At 42.6% G+C, this 13,714-nt stretch overlaps 1 protein-coding gene across 1 annotated transcript in view; it reads left to right on the top strand.

The window, feature by feature from the left end:
- Nucleotides 1–13,714, top strand: part of ADAM17 (ADAM metallopeptidase domain 17) — a 57,429-nt gene that overhangs the window by 19,294 nt on the left and 24,421 nt on the right. The window contains exons 6-10 of the mRNA XM_029050613.1: nt 5,665–5,795; nt 8,607–8,696; nt 9,604–9,717; nt 11,315–11,459; nt 13,296–13,384. Coding sequence (XP_028906446.1) covers nt 5,665–5,795; nt 8,607–8,696; nt 9,604–9,717; nt 11,315–11,459; nt 13,296–13,384 — 569 coding nt within the window. The remainder of the gene's footprint in view (nt 1–5,664; nt 5,796–8,606; nt 8,697–9,603; nt 9,718–11,314; nt 11,460–13,295; nt 13,385–13,714) is intronic.

The raw sequence follows: 13,714 nt of genomic DNA, 5'->3' as shown, positions 1-13,714 counted from the left end.
TTGGTGTTTGAAGAGCGACGTTTGCCGGTGGGTGGAGGTAGGAGATGAGCAAGGAAAAGTAGCTGATTGAGGACTCAACAGCTGAATAAACTCACTTAAAGATACTTGGCAAAGAGCAATTCAGAAAGCAGTCGTCGTTCGGTCATTCGTATTTATTGAGTGCTCACTGGGTGCAGAGCACTGTAGTAAGAGCTTGGGGGAGTACAGTATATCGCTATAATGGACATGTTACCCGCCCACAAAGAGCTTAAAGTGTAGAGAGGGAGAGAGGCATTAACATAAATAAAATTACAGTTATAAACATAAATGCTGTGGGGCTGGGAGCAGGGATAAATAAAAGGATGTCAGGATGACACAGAAGGGAGTGGAAGAAAAGGAAAAGAGGGCTTATGAAAGACCTTTTGGAGAAGATGCACCTTCAATAGGTTTTGAAGGTGGGGAGAGTGATGGTCTGTTGAATGTGAAGGGGGAGGGAATTCCAGGCCAGAGGCAGGATGTGGGTGAGGGGTTGGTGACAAGATCGAGGTACAGTGAGTAGGTTGGTGTTACAGGAATGAAGTGAGCATGCTGGATGGTAAGAAATCAGTGAACGGGCAGTGGAGTGAAGTACAGACTGGAATGGGGAGAGGCAGGGAGATCAGCGAGGAGCTGATGCAGTAATCAAGGTGGATAGAATAAGTGCACGGATCAAGATAGTAGTAGTTTGGATGAAAAGAAGGGGAGGATTTTAGTCATGTTGTGAAGGTAAAGGTAGAAGCGACAGGATTTGGTGATGGATTGAATGTGTGGGTTAGATCAGGGAGCTGAGTCGAAGTTGCTGCCAAGATTATGGGTTCTGAGACAGGAATCATGGTGGTGTTAACTACACTCCTGGGAAAGTCACAAGGAGAACTGGGTTTGGGTGGGGAGATGAGTTCTGTTTTGGACATGTTAAGTAGAGATGTCCTGAAGGCAGGAGGAAATATGAGCCTGCAAAGGAGGAGGAAGATAAGGGCTGGAGCTGTAGATTTGGGAGTCATCCAGTGTGGTGGTGGTGGTGGGGGGTAGTTGAAGTAATGGGAGGGAATGAGTTCTCCAAGGAAGTGGGTGCAGAGAGAGTCTCCCACAGTCAGTCAGTCACTTGAGTTTGAGTGCTTACTGTGTGCAGAGTGCTGTAGTAGTAAGTGCGTGGGGGAGCACAATATTATAGAGTTATTAGACATGTTCCCTGCCCATAGTGAGCTTGTTGCAGGGTTGGAGGTGGAGAAGGAGCCTGCGAAAGAGACTGAGAAGGAGCAGCCAGAGAGGGAGAGAACCAGGAGAGGACAGTGTCAGCGAAACCAGTTCCAGGCGAAAGGAGGTGGTCCACAGTATCTATTCGCGGCTGCGAATTCGAGGCCGTTGGATTTGGCAAGGAGGAGATAATTGACATTTGAGAGGGTAGTTTTGGTGGAGTGAGGTGGGGCAGAAGCCAGATTGAAGAGGGTCAAGGGGAGAATTATTTTTAACTGGTGTTTGTTAAAGAGCTTACTATGTGCCAGGCTCCGTACCAAGCGCCAGGTAGATACAAGCAAATCAGGTTGGACATAGTCCATGTCCCCTTTAGGGCTCACAGTCTGAATCCCCATTTTATGGATGAGGTAACTGAGGTACAGAGAAGTTAATTGACTTGCCCAAGGTCACACAGCAGACAAGTGGCAGTGCCCGGATTAGAAGTTTGGAGAGGAATAATGGGAGGTAGATGGGGCAATAACTGAAAGGCGACGTGGTCGAAAGAGGGTTTACATGGACATATATAAAAGCAATGGGGGGAAGAAGCCATCAGAAAATAAAGAGTGAAGATAGTAGTCAGGGAAGAAGGGAGGGGCAAGGATTTTGATAAGGCTTGAAGGGATGACATCAGAGGTACAGATGAAGGGGGCAGATTTTGAGAGGAAGGCAGGAAGATTTTGAGATACTGCTGGGAAAGATGGAAGAGATGAAGAACGAGGAGTAGAAGGGAGGGACCAGAGAGGAGCAGGGGAGGTTTTAGGGAAATGACCCTGATCGTTTCAGTTTTATCGATTAAGGGACATGGCCAGGTCATTGTACAGTACCAGGGGTTTGAGGAGAGAGTCAAACGTCTGAGACCACTGGCAATGACATGGGCATGGCAGTCAAGGATGGAGAAACAGTGTTGCTGGGTGGAGGAGAGGGCAGAGCTAAAGCAGGCTAGGATGAGTTTGAGACGGACAAGGTTGCCCTGATACCTGGATTTCCGCCCGCTGCGCTCGACAGCTCATGCACAGAAGAGAAAAAGTGTACTGTGGCAGTGATCCATAGCTGTGGATTAGTGATATGAGATCGATGAAGGGATAGGGGAGCGAGTGAGTTTAGTTCAGGAGAGTTGGTGATGTTGAGGGCCTCAATTTGGTCGCCATGGGCAGTTAGTTTGAGTATGAAGATTAAATGCGTCATGACTTGAAGGTCCTAAAAATCAGAGTTCTCTTTCAAGGAACAGGCCAGATTTGCGGGAAAGGGGGTGTGTGGGAGAGAAGGCAGGTGAGGAGGTTGTGTTTGGGTATAGAGGGATTTCAGAGTTGGTGAGGGTAGAGACTATATGGTGACTAGAGATGATATCGTGTGTGTGTGTGTGTGTGTGTGTGTGTGTGTGTGTGTGTCTCCAAGTTGGCAGTTGGGATAAATACCATTGATTAATCACGGAGCCCACGGGGCTCTGTTTCCATATGTTTCTTGACTCCAATTGCAGTAGATTCTCTTCAGGGAACTCTGACATCTGCTTTCCATCTGTCATTCTCACCTTTTGGACTAGTTCTTAGACATTTTTTCACGTTATCAGTCTTTTTAGAAGTGTGCTAGAAGTTTGATTTAACTGGTAAAATCTTATTTTTCTCAAGTTATCAGTGTTTCCAATCTGTAAATATCCCTTTGAATGTAAAGTCAGTTAAATGTTGGAAAACCTTTTTTCTATTATAATGAAATTGTTGCAGTCTTCTTTTTTCTGCAAATTTTTATGGAGTGACCTCTTGACACTGAAGAGATTTAAAGGAAAATTGTCTTGCAGATGTTGAATAGACTTCTATGTCACCTATGCAATTGGGCCTGTACACTTTAAGCACTGGATATCCATCCCACCCTCAGCCCCATAACACTTCTCTATATGTATCTGTTATTTATTTGGATGTCTGTATGACCCTGTAGATTGTAAGCTCCTTGCGGCAGGGAATACGTCTACCAACTCAGCTGTATTGAACTCTCCTGAGCACTTAGCACAATGCTCTGCACAGAGTATGTACTCAATATCAGTGATCAATTGAGGTCATAATATTATGTCGAGGTTACATAGCAGTAGATGATGCCTGTACCTTGCACAAAATGGACTTTGTCCTAAGTTAGTTATTTCAGATATTTCTGATGGAAAGTGTTTTTTTTGGGGGGGGGGGGGGGGTGGCGCATGAGGGTAGAGTGTGTGGGTGTGTGTGCGCGCACGGGTGTGTGCATGCAGTTCCTGCCAAAAATACTTAATAATTTGCATATATATATCTGGTCTTTGTGTTTGGGTCAGCCTAATATTAATTGCTTTCTACATGATAAGGAGACTCATCATGTGGCTCAGTGGAAAGAATCTGTGATCGTGGGGTCTAATCCCAGCTCCACCACTTGTCAGCTCTGTGACCTTGGGCGTGTCACTTAACTTCTCTGGGCCTCATTGACCTCATCTGTAAAATGGGGATGAAGACCGTGAGCCCCACATGGGACAATGTGATTACCTTATATCTACCCCATTCCTTAGAACAGTGCTTGGCACATAGTAAGCGCTTAACAAATACCAACACTATTGTTATTAGCATGTGATTTTGGAGAAAGTGTCTTGCTTAAGGTTCAGTGAAAGAGGGTAGCGATACCAGTTTCTTGACAGTTAATGTTAACTCCTGGACCCTATATTTGCCATCGGAAGTCTTGGGTTCTTTCCAAATTAGGGCTGTGTCGGGCCATGCCCTTTGTGGGAAAAGTCCTTCGAGTATTATTTCCTAATACTCCTTTGAAGAGCTTCTGTATCTGAGTGCATTGGAAAAATGATCGGAAACAATCCAAGATCCCTCTTGAAGGTCATTGTAGGGACCTGAGCTCTATTTGGGCCTGCCTGGTGGTCGTTGATGCAAAGCGGCTGTATTCTGGACAGCCAGAAATGCTTGGAAGTTGGCCTCTGACATCCACCCTGGTGGTGGTGGTAGTGATTGTTTGCTTGATGGTCCTTCTTGAGTGCCTACTATGTGTCAAATATTGTTCTGAGCGCTGGGGTAGGTCAGTCACCATCCCTTTCCCTCATGGAGCTCACAATCTTAAGTTGGGGGAGGGGGAGAACAGGTACTGAATCCCCATTTTACAATTGAGGAAACAGGCACAGAAAAGTTAAGTGACTTTCCCAAGAACACACAGCTAGCATTTGGCAACGCAGTTGGCAGGACTGGGATTGGAACCCAGGTCCTCTGATGCCCAGGCCCATGCTTTTTGCAGTAGGCCACTCTGTGGCGATGGTGTCGGTGATGGCGGTGGCGGCTGCATTCTCTCTAATGACCCCTTCTAGACTGTAAGCCCGTTGTTGGGTAGGGACTGTCTCCATTTGTTGCCAAATTGTACTTTCCAAGTACTTAGTACAGTGCTCTCATTCATTCATTAAATCGTATTGAGCGCTTACTGTATGCACTTAGGGGAGTACAGTATAGCAATTAACAGGCACATTCCCTGCCCACAGTGAGCTCACACTCTAGAGGGGGAAATGCAAAGCATTTTAGAAAATATTGATATTTCCTGCCTGCAGAACTTTTTGGTTCCCTGGGGATTACTGTGTGCAGCGGACTGTACCAAGTGCTTGGGAGGGTACAATGTAACCGAGTTGGTAGACATGTTCCCTGCCCACAAAGAGAGTTACTGTGATTTTTATTTTATTTATTTAAAGAGAAAGAGTGTGTGTGTGTGTTGAGTGGGGCGGAGGGTGAAGGGGGTTGTTACAATGTTACAAGGCAGGGATATCCAACAAAGATGTACTGAGAACTGAATTTCTTCTTGTGAAAATGGTAGTGGGCAGCTTATGGTCAGAGCAGAGAAAGGAGAGCTAGTGAGATGCTGGACGTAGGTATCCTCCACCTCTACCCTGCTCTGAGCACAAATCAACCTATCAATGTTTTCCATTAAAAAAATACCTCACCTCCCTACTTTCTTCTACTCCCAACTCCACCTCCATCCTGTCCCCTCACTTGCTTAATGAAACCTTTTCCAGTTACCACATTAGAGTAAAACACATTTCACAGTGTTTCATGTGACCCATCATGGCATTCTGTCTAATCGTAGTTTGATTGAACTGTGGTTTGAAATATGCCCATTTGATTTACAAAATGGTTCTCAAAAAAGATGGGGGCCTCATGTCTAGTTATTGTGCAGATCATTTTCTAGAGTAAAAAAGTGTGTTTACATTTCTTTACGAATTGTCTTACAGTTTAGTATTTATGAAACTGTTTTACATCCCAGCTCTCCTATTTCCCTGTACAAGTAAGCTAAGTTCCTCTAAGCGTAAATAATACTTGCTTTTAAAACAAATAGTCTATTTCAGATTTAAAATGTAATTGTCGAGGATTTATTGTTCTGAATGCATTTGATTTAATAGTGCTTAAAAATTCATATTAGTGCATGTGCATCGGGAGAAGAGAGCTGTTCCGGATCCTCTGAAGAATACATGCAAGTTGTTGGTAGTTGCAGACCATCGTTTTTACAAGTACATGGGTAGAGGGGAAGAGAGCACAACTACAAATTACTTAGTAAGTATTCGACAGTAGATAATTGGCTGTGAGAAACATTCTTGTAAGCAGACAAACTCCATTACTGAGAGAGGCTGCTGTAATCTGAAAGCTATGAAAGAACTATTACAGAAAACTGTATTGTTTTTAATACTTAAAGGATCGATCACCGAGAAGCATTTACGATTTTAAAGAGAGCCCTGCTTCTACCCCTTTAAAATATAATTAGCCACGCTCTAATGTAAGATGATATTAAATTAACTGAATTTCGGAATTTGTTGTGCTTTTCAAGTTCAGTAGGCAGTGCCTTCTTTCAGCAGACCAGCTGAAGATCATCTGCCTTATTGTCTTAACTGTGTGCAAGGACTGTTCGACGATGACTCTGCTGATGGCGTATGTTTCCCCTCTACTTTGGGGTCTGAACAGTTTTCATCCTAATTGTACTTTTAGGGGCACAGAGGGGACGATTTTTTTTCCATCTATACTATATTTATGTAAATGTGGCTGCTTATTCGCAGAGTGGACATGATATTGAAAGATGGGGTGAGAAAATGTTATAGAGTTGGAATACAGCTAAAGATAATAAATATGTTTGGTACTACAGTGAAACCTGAACTGTAAGGGGATGATAGATATGGAAGCCAAATTAAATATAGTAATTAAAAATTAAATGACCTTTCCATTTTATCACCTTGGAAATCTTCAAATTCTCAAGACTTGTTTTCATTGACACTTTATTAGAATTGACTTCAGTCACCCTAGTAAACTTGGCATTAGCTGCAGTTTTTAATGTTTTTCAGAGAGCTTAATGTACAGAGCATGCTAATCATTTACTGGTGGCTCGGCCCAGCAAGGATACAGTCATTGCTCCATTGCCCTCCCTGTTCTCTCCCACTTATTGTTACAGTGTTCATTTAATGACCAGTGAATCGATCGCTGATGTGGGTGATGGGGATCGTGGTAGTGAAATACCAAGTTACTTAAATTCTTGGATCATGTCACTGTTTTACTAGGAAGCGTATCACCTGTCTCCTTAGGGTTGCTGGGTTTTTTGTTTTGTTTGGGTTTTTTTGCTTTTTTCCAGGGTGGGGGTTATTTGTTTTTTTATCACAGGGGACTGCTCCTTTGTTTGCTCCCCGTTCCTCCAGGTGTCTGTTTAGTGAGAGGCCTCATTTTAAAATTGTGCTTCTCAGTTGCTCAGCTGGCATTAAATTATTTAAACACAAATCTTAGGCCGGGATTGAAACTTGTCTGAAATTATTTGTGCAGTTTCAGTTCGCTCCTTCTAAATAATTATCGGTTGGAGACCATTGCTCTTTCTATGCGCAGAGGACTGTACTAAGTGCTTGGGAGGGTACAGTGTAATCGAGTTGATAGACATATTCCCTAGCCTCAAGGGAGAGGATGGTCAATTTTAGGACTTTATTGTGGAAACAGCACTCAGTGTAGTGGAAGAGAGTGGCTCCAAACCTTTTTGCCTGAAAGCACTCTCAGCCTACTTTGATTGCTTTTCCGGCACCTCTCTCTCTGTAATGAACAATATATCCCTAATGTTCTTTTCAGATTTTTAATACATATATTTGTTTCAGTTAAATTGAAGAACATAATTCTTATTATTGCTATATATTTTCAAAAACACTTCCAAATAACCAGATGAAAAATTTCAAATTAATTGATCACAAGATCATTGTAAAACCTTTCCATTTGTTCTATTTTTGAAACCCATGGGATGGAATAGATTTCAAGTCATCCTTTATTCTGAGGCAAACATTGGCCAAGCATCCTCACTTTTCTTCAATATCATTATTATTGTTCAGGTTGTTTATCACTGAACAACTCATTTACATTGTAAAGACTCAATAATGCTCTAAATCACAAAAGGAAATAAATGATCCTTAGCCTCTGTTACGGAAACCCAAAGGACAGTGGTTTATCCAAGGGGCTTAGTACCACTTGTGGGCGGGCGGGAGGGGGCTATGTGTGTGTGTGTGCATGTGTGTGTATGTGTAGTAAGGTGTTTGCATATATAGAGATATCAAGATATCTCTATATATTGCTCCCTAATCTATTTTAATAGTTTGGGTACATTTTCTGAAAGTTACTAAACAGACTTTTTACACTTTCTCCCCCAAAACTTCCCACAATCACTCCCCCTCCTGCCCCATTCCCTTAAAGTTTAAAGTTCAGCCGTCCTCTGTCGGAACGCTCTGGAACATTCCCGAGTGAGAACAGTGGTCCAACCCAGGATTCCAGGGATATTCTGGGAATCAGCATGGCAAAGTAGGAGAGTAGCCTGGAAGGTAGAGGCCTTGGGTTCTAATCCCAACTCTGTCACTTGTCTGTTGTGTGACCTTGGGCAGGGCATTGCTCTGTGCCCCAGTTTCCTCATCTATAAAATGAGGATTCAGTGCCTGTTCTCCCTCCCCCTTAGACTGTGAACCCCATAGGGGACAGGGACTATGTCTGACCTAATTGTATTGTTTTTACCCCAGCACTTAGTACAGTGCTTTGCACTTAGTAAGCGCTTAATAAATACCATTATTAATATTATCATTCTTCATTGCTAACAGGATGCACAGGGGAACACTGTAATAATCCTTCTTGACATCCATCCTAGTGTATCATCCTGAACTTTCTCCCTCTTCATCCCTTACTTTTCTTCCAGTAATCCACTGTGGATTGCTCGTCAGTGAATTTAAATGTTGGTTGAGCTTATTGATATTTTTGACATCATCATCTTGTAATGTTTTTCATGTGCCTTAGGGCAGGCATTTTGATTTCTTCTGGTTAGATGTACAATGCTTGAATTTTGTTTTTCCCTTATTCCTACAGATAGAGTTAATTGACAGAGTTGATGACATCTACCGTAATACGTCCTGGGATAATGCAGGTTTTAAAGGTTATGGAATCCAGATAGAACAGGTATTCATCGGTACATGTTCTAAATAAGGCTTGCACTATTGAGCTGAAGCCACGATTTAGGTGTTGCATATTTGCTTAATTTAAGTTTTTAGATATAGAATGAGAAACAGAAAGAACGACCTCTGCTCTAAAAGTGTGACTGGATTGCTCATACTGTTGGTTGGTCTGTCAGGGTTGTTTTTTAGCAATCCACATTGAAGGGATGATGTTTCAGTGTGACCTTACCGGTTTGATTGTCCAGTTTTACCATCTAGTAGTTGCTTGAAATGGCCTCTATTTTCGGAACGTACATTTTCCTGAGTTCAACGTGAAGGAGTTTGAAATCCAAACCTTTGTTGGTTTCCAATCCAGATATACTTTTGGGATTGTCTGTTAACTTAGAGGGATTCACCGTCAGTGATGTCTCCTTCAAATACGAAGGATAGCTATGCCTGTCTTAAAGGAATAAGCATTCTGTTTTCTTGTTTGCTGAATGGCTTTTGCTTTGTTTTGGTTTTTTTGGTGGTTTGGTGTAATGTTTTGTTCTTTTTAAGTGTATATTTCTGACTCTCTAAATTATTTTAGTTGGAGTAAGTGGCCTTGCCTAAGACCTCTCTCCCAAGTTTTTTATCTGAGTTTTTTCTAAATAAAATCTGGACACTTGAAAATCAAGTACAGAGGAAACATATCATTTTTATAATGAGCTCTCACTTGATGTGCTTAAAGTAAAAACCCATTTGGAATTTCCATTCTTGTGGAAATAAAATTTAAGTTCAAATTAAATTAAAACCTCTGAGACTACTTTTCTAGTTCTGCATAGTGCCCTTTTGGGACAAGTGAAATAATTGCAAAATATTTTGGGACTTTCAGTATTACTATGAACTGACTAACAGAAGGTGTTCTAAATGTATTATTTCTTGAAATATAGATTCGCATTTTGAAGGAGCCTGAAAAGGTAAAACCTGGTGAAAAACACTTTAATATGGCTAAAAGTTACCCCAGTGAAGAGAAGGATGCTTGGGATGTGAAGATGTTACTGGAGGTAGGCCAGTCTTCATAGAAGTAACATTAAGTGCTTGACTAATACCATTAAAGAAAAAAATGTAGTAGTTGGCAAGTTTTTCGGGGGCAAGAATTGGGGGAGGGGGCCTTGGAGGATTCAAAAAAGAATGAAAAAGTTGGCCTAATTGGGGCAGTGGACGTGAGAAACTGAGGGAAGGGAAGAAATGTTACTCTGTGGAAGAAAGCTAATACCATTAAAGAAAAAAATGTAGTAGTTGGCAAGTTTTTCGGGGGCAAGAATTGGGGGAGGGGGCCTTGGAGGATTCAAAAAAGAATGAAAAAGTTGGCCTAATTGGGGCAGTGGACGTGAGAAACTGAGGGAAGGGAAGAAATGTTACTCTGTGGAAGAAAGCACAGAGTCGTAGCAGGGAGTGGAGAATTTGCTATGGCACAGTGACCGGGAAGACAGCAGTTGTCTTGGTAGCTTGCTGCAATCTTAATTGTCCACGTTTGCCAGCATTTTTTCAGGATTCCTGCTGGGTCTGGCCACCTTGCAGAAGGCCCCAGGTGGTTGGTTCTTCAGGCAGAAACCTCAACGACTGGTGGCACTGCCCCAGCCGGCCAGAATCGTGGCCTGACGCCAGCTCTTCTGATTCCGAGAACAGACTTCTGGCCCGGGACCAGGAGTGGGGCCACACTGTACGACTCCCAAATCTCTCTTCTAGAAGAGGGGAGGGCCTGGAAGTGACCAGGTGCCATTAGGATACTTTTTTCAGGGAAGGTCAAGGATACTAAATTACTCTGAAATCTTTTAAAAACTAGAGTGACCTTAGAGAATTAGATGAATTTCCTGCCTTTAGGCCATAGTTTTAGGCCAGCCTACTTTTAATTTTGATCCCATGAGCTTCTAGGAGATATGAGGACTGGAGAGGGGGTGGGATTCAAAGAGCTCCCAGGTCAGACATTGTCAGAGACCTGGGATGAGCGGGTTTGAGAGACCAGCTCAAGCAGCTGGCAGGGCAATGGAGCTTGTGGTCCCAGGGAGTGGGCACCTAGGCTTTAGACCTCTTCCTTTCCAGGTACTTGACATTAATATTTAGGTTGTTACACTACCATTGTATTACTGTGAACTTCCTGCTGAACACCCAACAGGGTTTTCCATTTTCTCATTTGTCCACCTGATGACGCTCAGGTGGATAAGAATAATAATAATAATTATGGTATTGGTTAAGCACTTACTGTGTGTCAGGCACTGTTCTAAGCACTGGGGTAGATCGAAGGTAATCAGGTTGAACACAGTCCCAGTGCCACATGGGGCTCAAGTCTTAATCCCCATTTTACAGATAAGGTAACTGAGGCACAGAGAAACGAAATGACTTGCACAAGGTGTCACAACAGACAAGTGGAAGAGCCAGGGTCAGAACTCACGTCCTCTGACTCCCGAGCCTGTGTTCTTGCCACTAGGCCATGCTGCTTCCAGATAGCAGTCTGGCCACATTGGCACTGGAATGTGATGGAGAGACTTGGACCGTGACTAATAATATTAAACTGTTTTGGGACACTGACTTGAAACTCTTCACATCTCTTTTAGTGTGATTTTGGAATGTAATTAATAATTATTTGATCCTTTTTTTTAGCAATTCAGTTTCGACATAGCCGAGGAAGCTTCTAAAGTCTGCCTCGCTCATCTTTTCACGTACCAAGACTTTGATATGGGAACTCTTGGATTAGCTTATGTTGGATCTCCGCGGCCAAACAGTCACGGAGGTGTTTGTCCGAAGGGTAAGGTTTCTCAGCTCTGACCGAAAGTAATTTTGATATGTTCACAATGCAACCTCAGTTATTCAGACTGCTCTCCTCTCGACCTGAAAGTATCTTTTAGATAATCTTTTAAATATTAAGTCGTCAGAGAAATCGAAAGAAAAAGTAGTCATAGTTAAGGACAGGAAATATTTCGGTAAAATTCCCTTTTGGTTTAAGTGGAATAATATATCAGCAGTTGGGCAGAGACTTGGGGTATTGAATATTGGAAGCTTAACCTTGTAATAGAAAGGGATCTGTCCCTTCATATTATGCCAGGGAGATTAGTACTAACAGTTGTTGAGCACCCACTTAGTACCATACACTATCCTAGGCATCTTGGAAGTGAGACATAACCTGCCCACAAGAAGGAAAGCATCATTTTGCCCACTCCCCCAAACCTCCATCAGTCGCCTGTTCCTCTGCATCAAGCAGAAACTCCTGACCGTTAGCTTTAAGCACTCAATCAGCTCTGTCCCCACTACTTATTCCTACTCCTCTCCCATGACACCCTAGCTCGCATGCTTTTCTCCTGTCCAGCCACCCTTCTCCTTCTGCCTCATTCTCGTCTCTCGCCGCCAGCCTCTTGCTCACAGTTGCCTGTCTCCCTGGAACTCTCTCTCCCTAAACACCTGACTTCCTGCTCTCTCCATCTTTTAAGCCATTCTAATAATAATATTGGTATTTAAGTGCTTACTATGTGCCAAGCACTGTTCTAAGCACTGGGGTAGATACAAGGTAATCAAGTTGTCCAACGTGGGGCTCACTGTCTTCATCCCCATTTTACAGATGAGGAAACTGAGGCACAGGGAAGTGAAGTGACTCACGCAAGGTCACACAGCTGACAAATGGTGGGGCCGGGATTTGAACCCAAGACCTCTGACTCCCAAGTCCCTGCTTTTTCCACTAAGCCACGCTGCTTCAAAACTTCTGAAATCACCTCTTTTCCAAGAAGCTTTCTCTGGTTAATTTTTGATCTCCTTACCCTATTTCCTCCAATACTGCTACTTCTGTGTCACTCAAACACCTGAGTACTCACCGTCCCCCGAGCTGGGAAAGGGACAAAAGAGGGATAAAGGGAAAGTCTAACGTGAGGGCTGACGGTGTTCTGGGATTATGGGGATTTGCTTCCATTTTCCCACTTGGAGGAGAGTATATGCACTCCTTTATATCCTAATCAGTTGTATTGAGCACTTACTGTGTGCTGAGTGCTCTACTAAGTGCTTGGGAGAGTGCAATACAAAGTCATTGGTAGATATGTTCTCTGTCCACCCATTTTGACTTAATTAAAACCTGCGCTCTTCTCAAGAGACACTTGTTGTAGGATAAGGTGGGATTTATCCTACAACAATCCCTCAAGTGGGATTAGAGAAGCAGCGTAGAGTAGTGGAAAGAGCCCGGGCTTGGGAGTCCGAGGGCATGAGATCCCGGCTACGCAACTTGTCTGCTGTGTGACCTTGGGTCAGCCCACTTCACTTCTCTGTGTGTCAGTTCCCTCATCTATAAGATAGGGATGAAGATTGTGAGCCCCCCGTGGGACAACTTGATTACCTTGTATCTACCCCAGTGCTTAGAACAGTGCTTGGCACATAGTAAGCGCTTAATAAATACCATCATTATTATTATTATTTTATTTTTAATTTGACTCCGAGTTTGGACATTGACTTTTGTGCAAGGCAGTTTCAAACTAAAACCATGTAAAAAGTATTTGAGAATTAATAGCATTAGCAGATGAGGAAATTTTGACTTTTAAGAACAAGCTCCCTAGAGCTCTATGTTTAATAAGCAATTTGACTCTTTTTCTTCTTATCCTTCTAGCTTATTATAGCCCATCTGGAAAAAAACACATTTATCTGAACAGCGGTTTGACAAGCACAAAAAATTATGGCAAAACCATCCTTACAAAGGTATCTTCAGTTACATCTTTAAAAAAATGTGTTTCTTGGATCGTAAATGCTTTGAAAGTTTTAATAAAGCTTTAATATCACTGAGAGGAAGTATCACTTCAGTGATTTGTATACTCTCCACTTCTCTTCCCACTATGCTTGGTTCTGGTTTTTGATTTGTGTTCTAAATCTACTTTTACACCCTAAGGGTGTACTAACTAGCCACCAGTCTTTGTTTGAATTCAAATTAAAAACCAGAATCAAGCACAGTGGAAACAAGTGGAGGGTATATGAATAACTGAGCTGTTGATTTCCTCTCAGTGATATTAAAGTTTGTAAATCACTTAATTT

This window comes from Ornithorhynchus anatinus, chromosome X1, assembly GCF_004115215.2.
Source record: "Ornithorhynchus anatinus isolate Pmale09 chromosome X1, mOrnAna1.pri.v4, whole genome shotgun sequence".
NCBI classification, from domain to species: domain Eukaryota; kingdom Metazoa; phylum Chordata; class Mammalia; order Monotremata; family Ornithorhynchidae; genus Ornithorhynchus; species Ornithorhynchus anatinus.
This window is presented reverse-complemented; position numbering and strand designations above follow the sequence as displayed.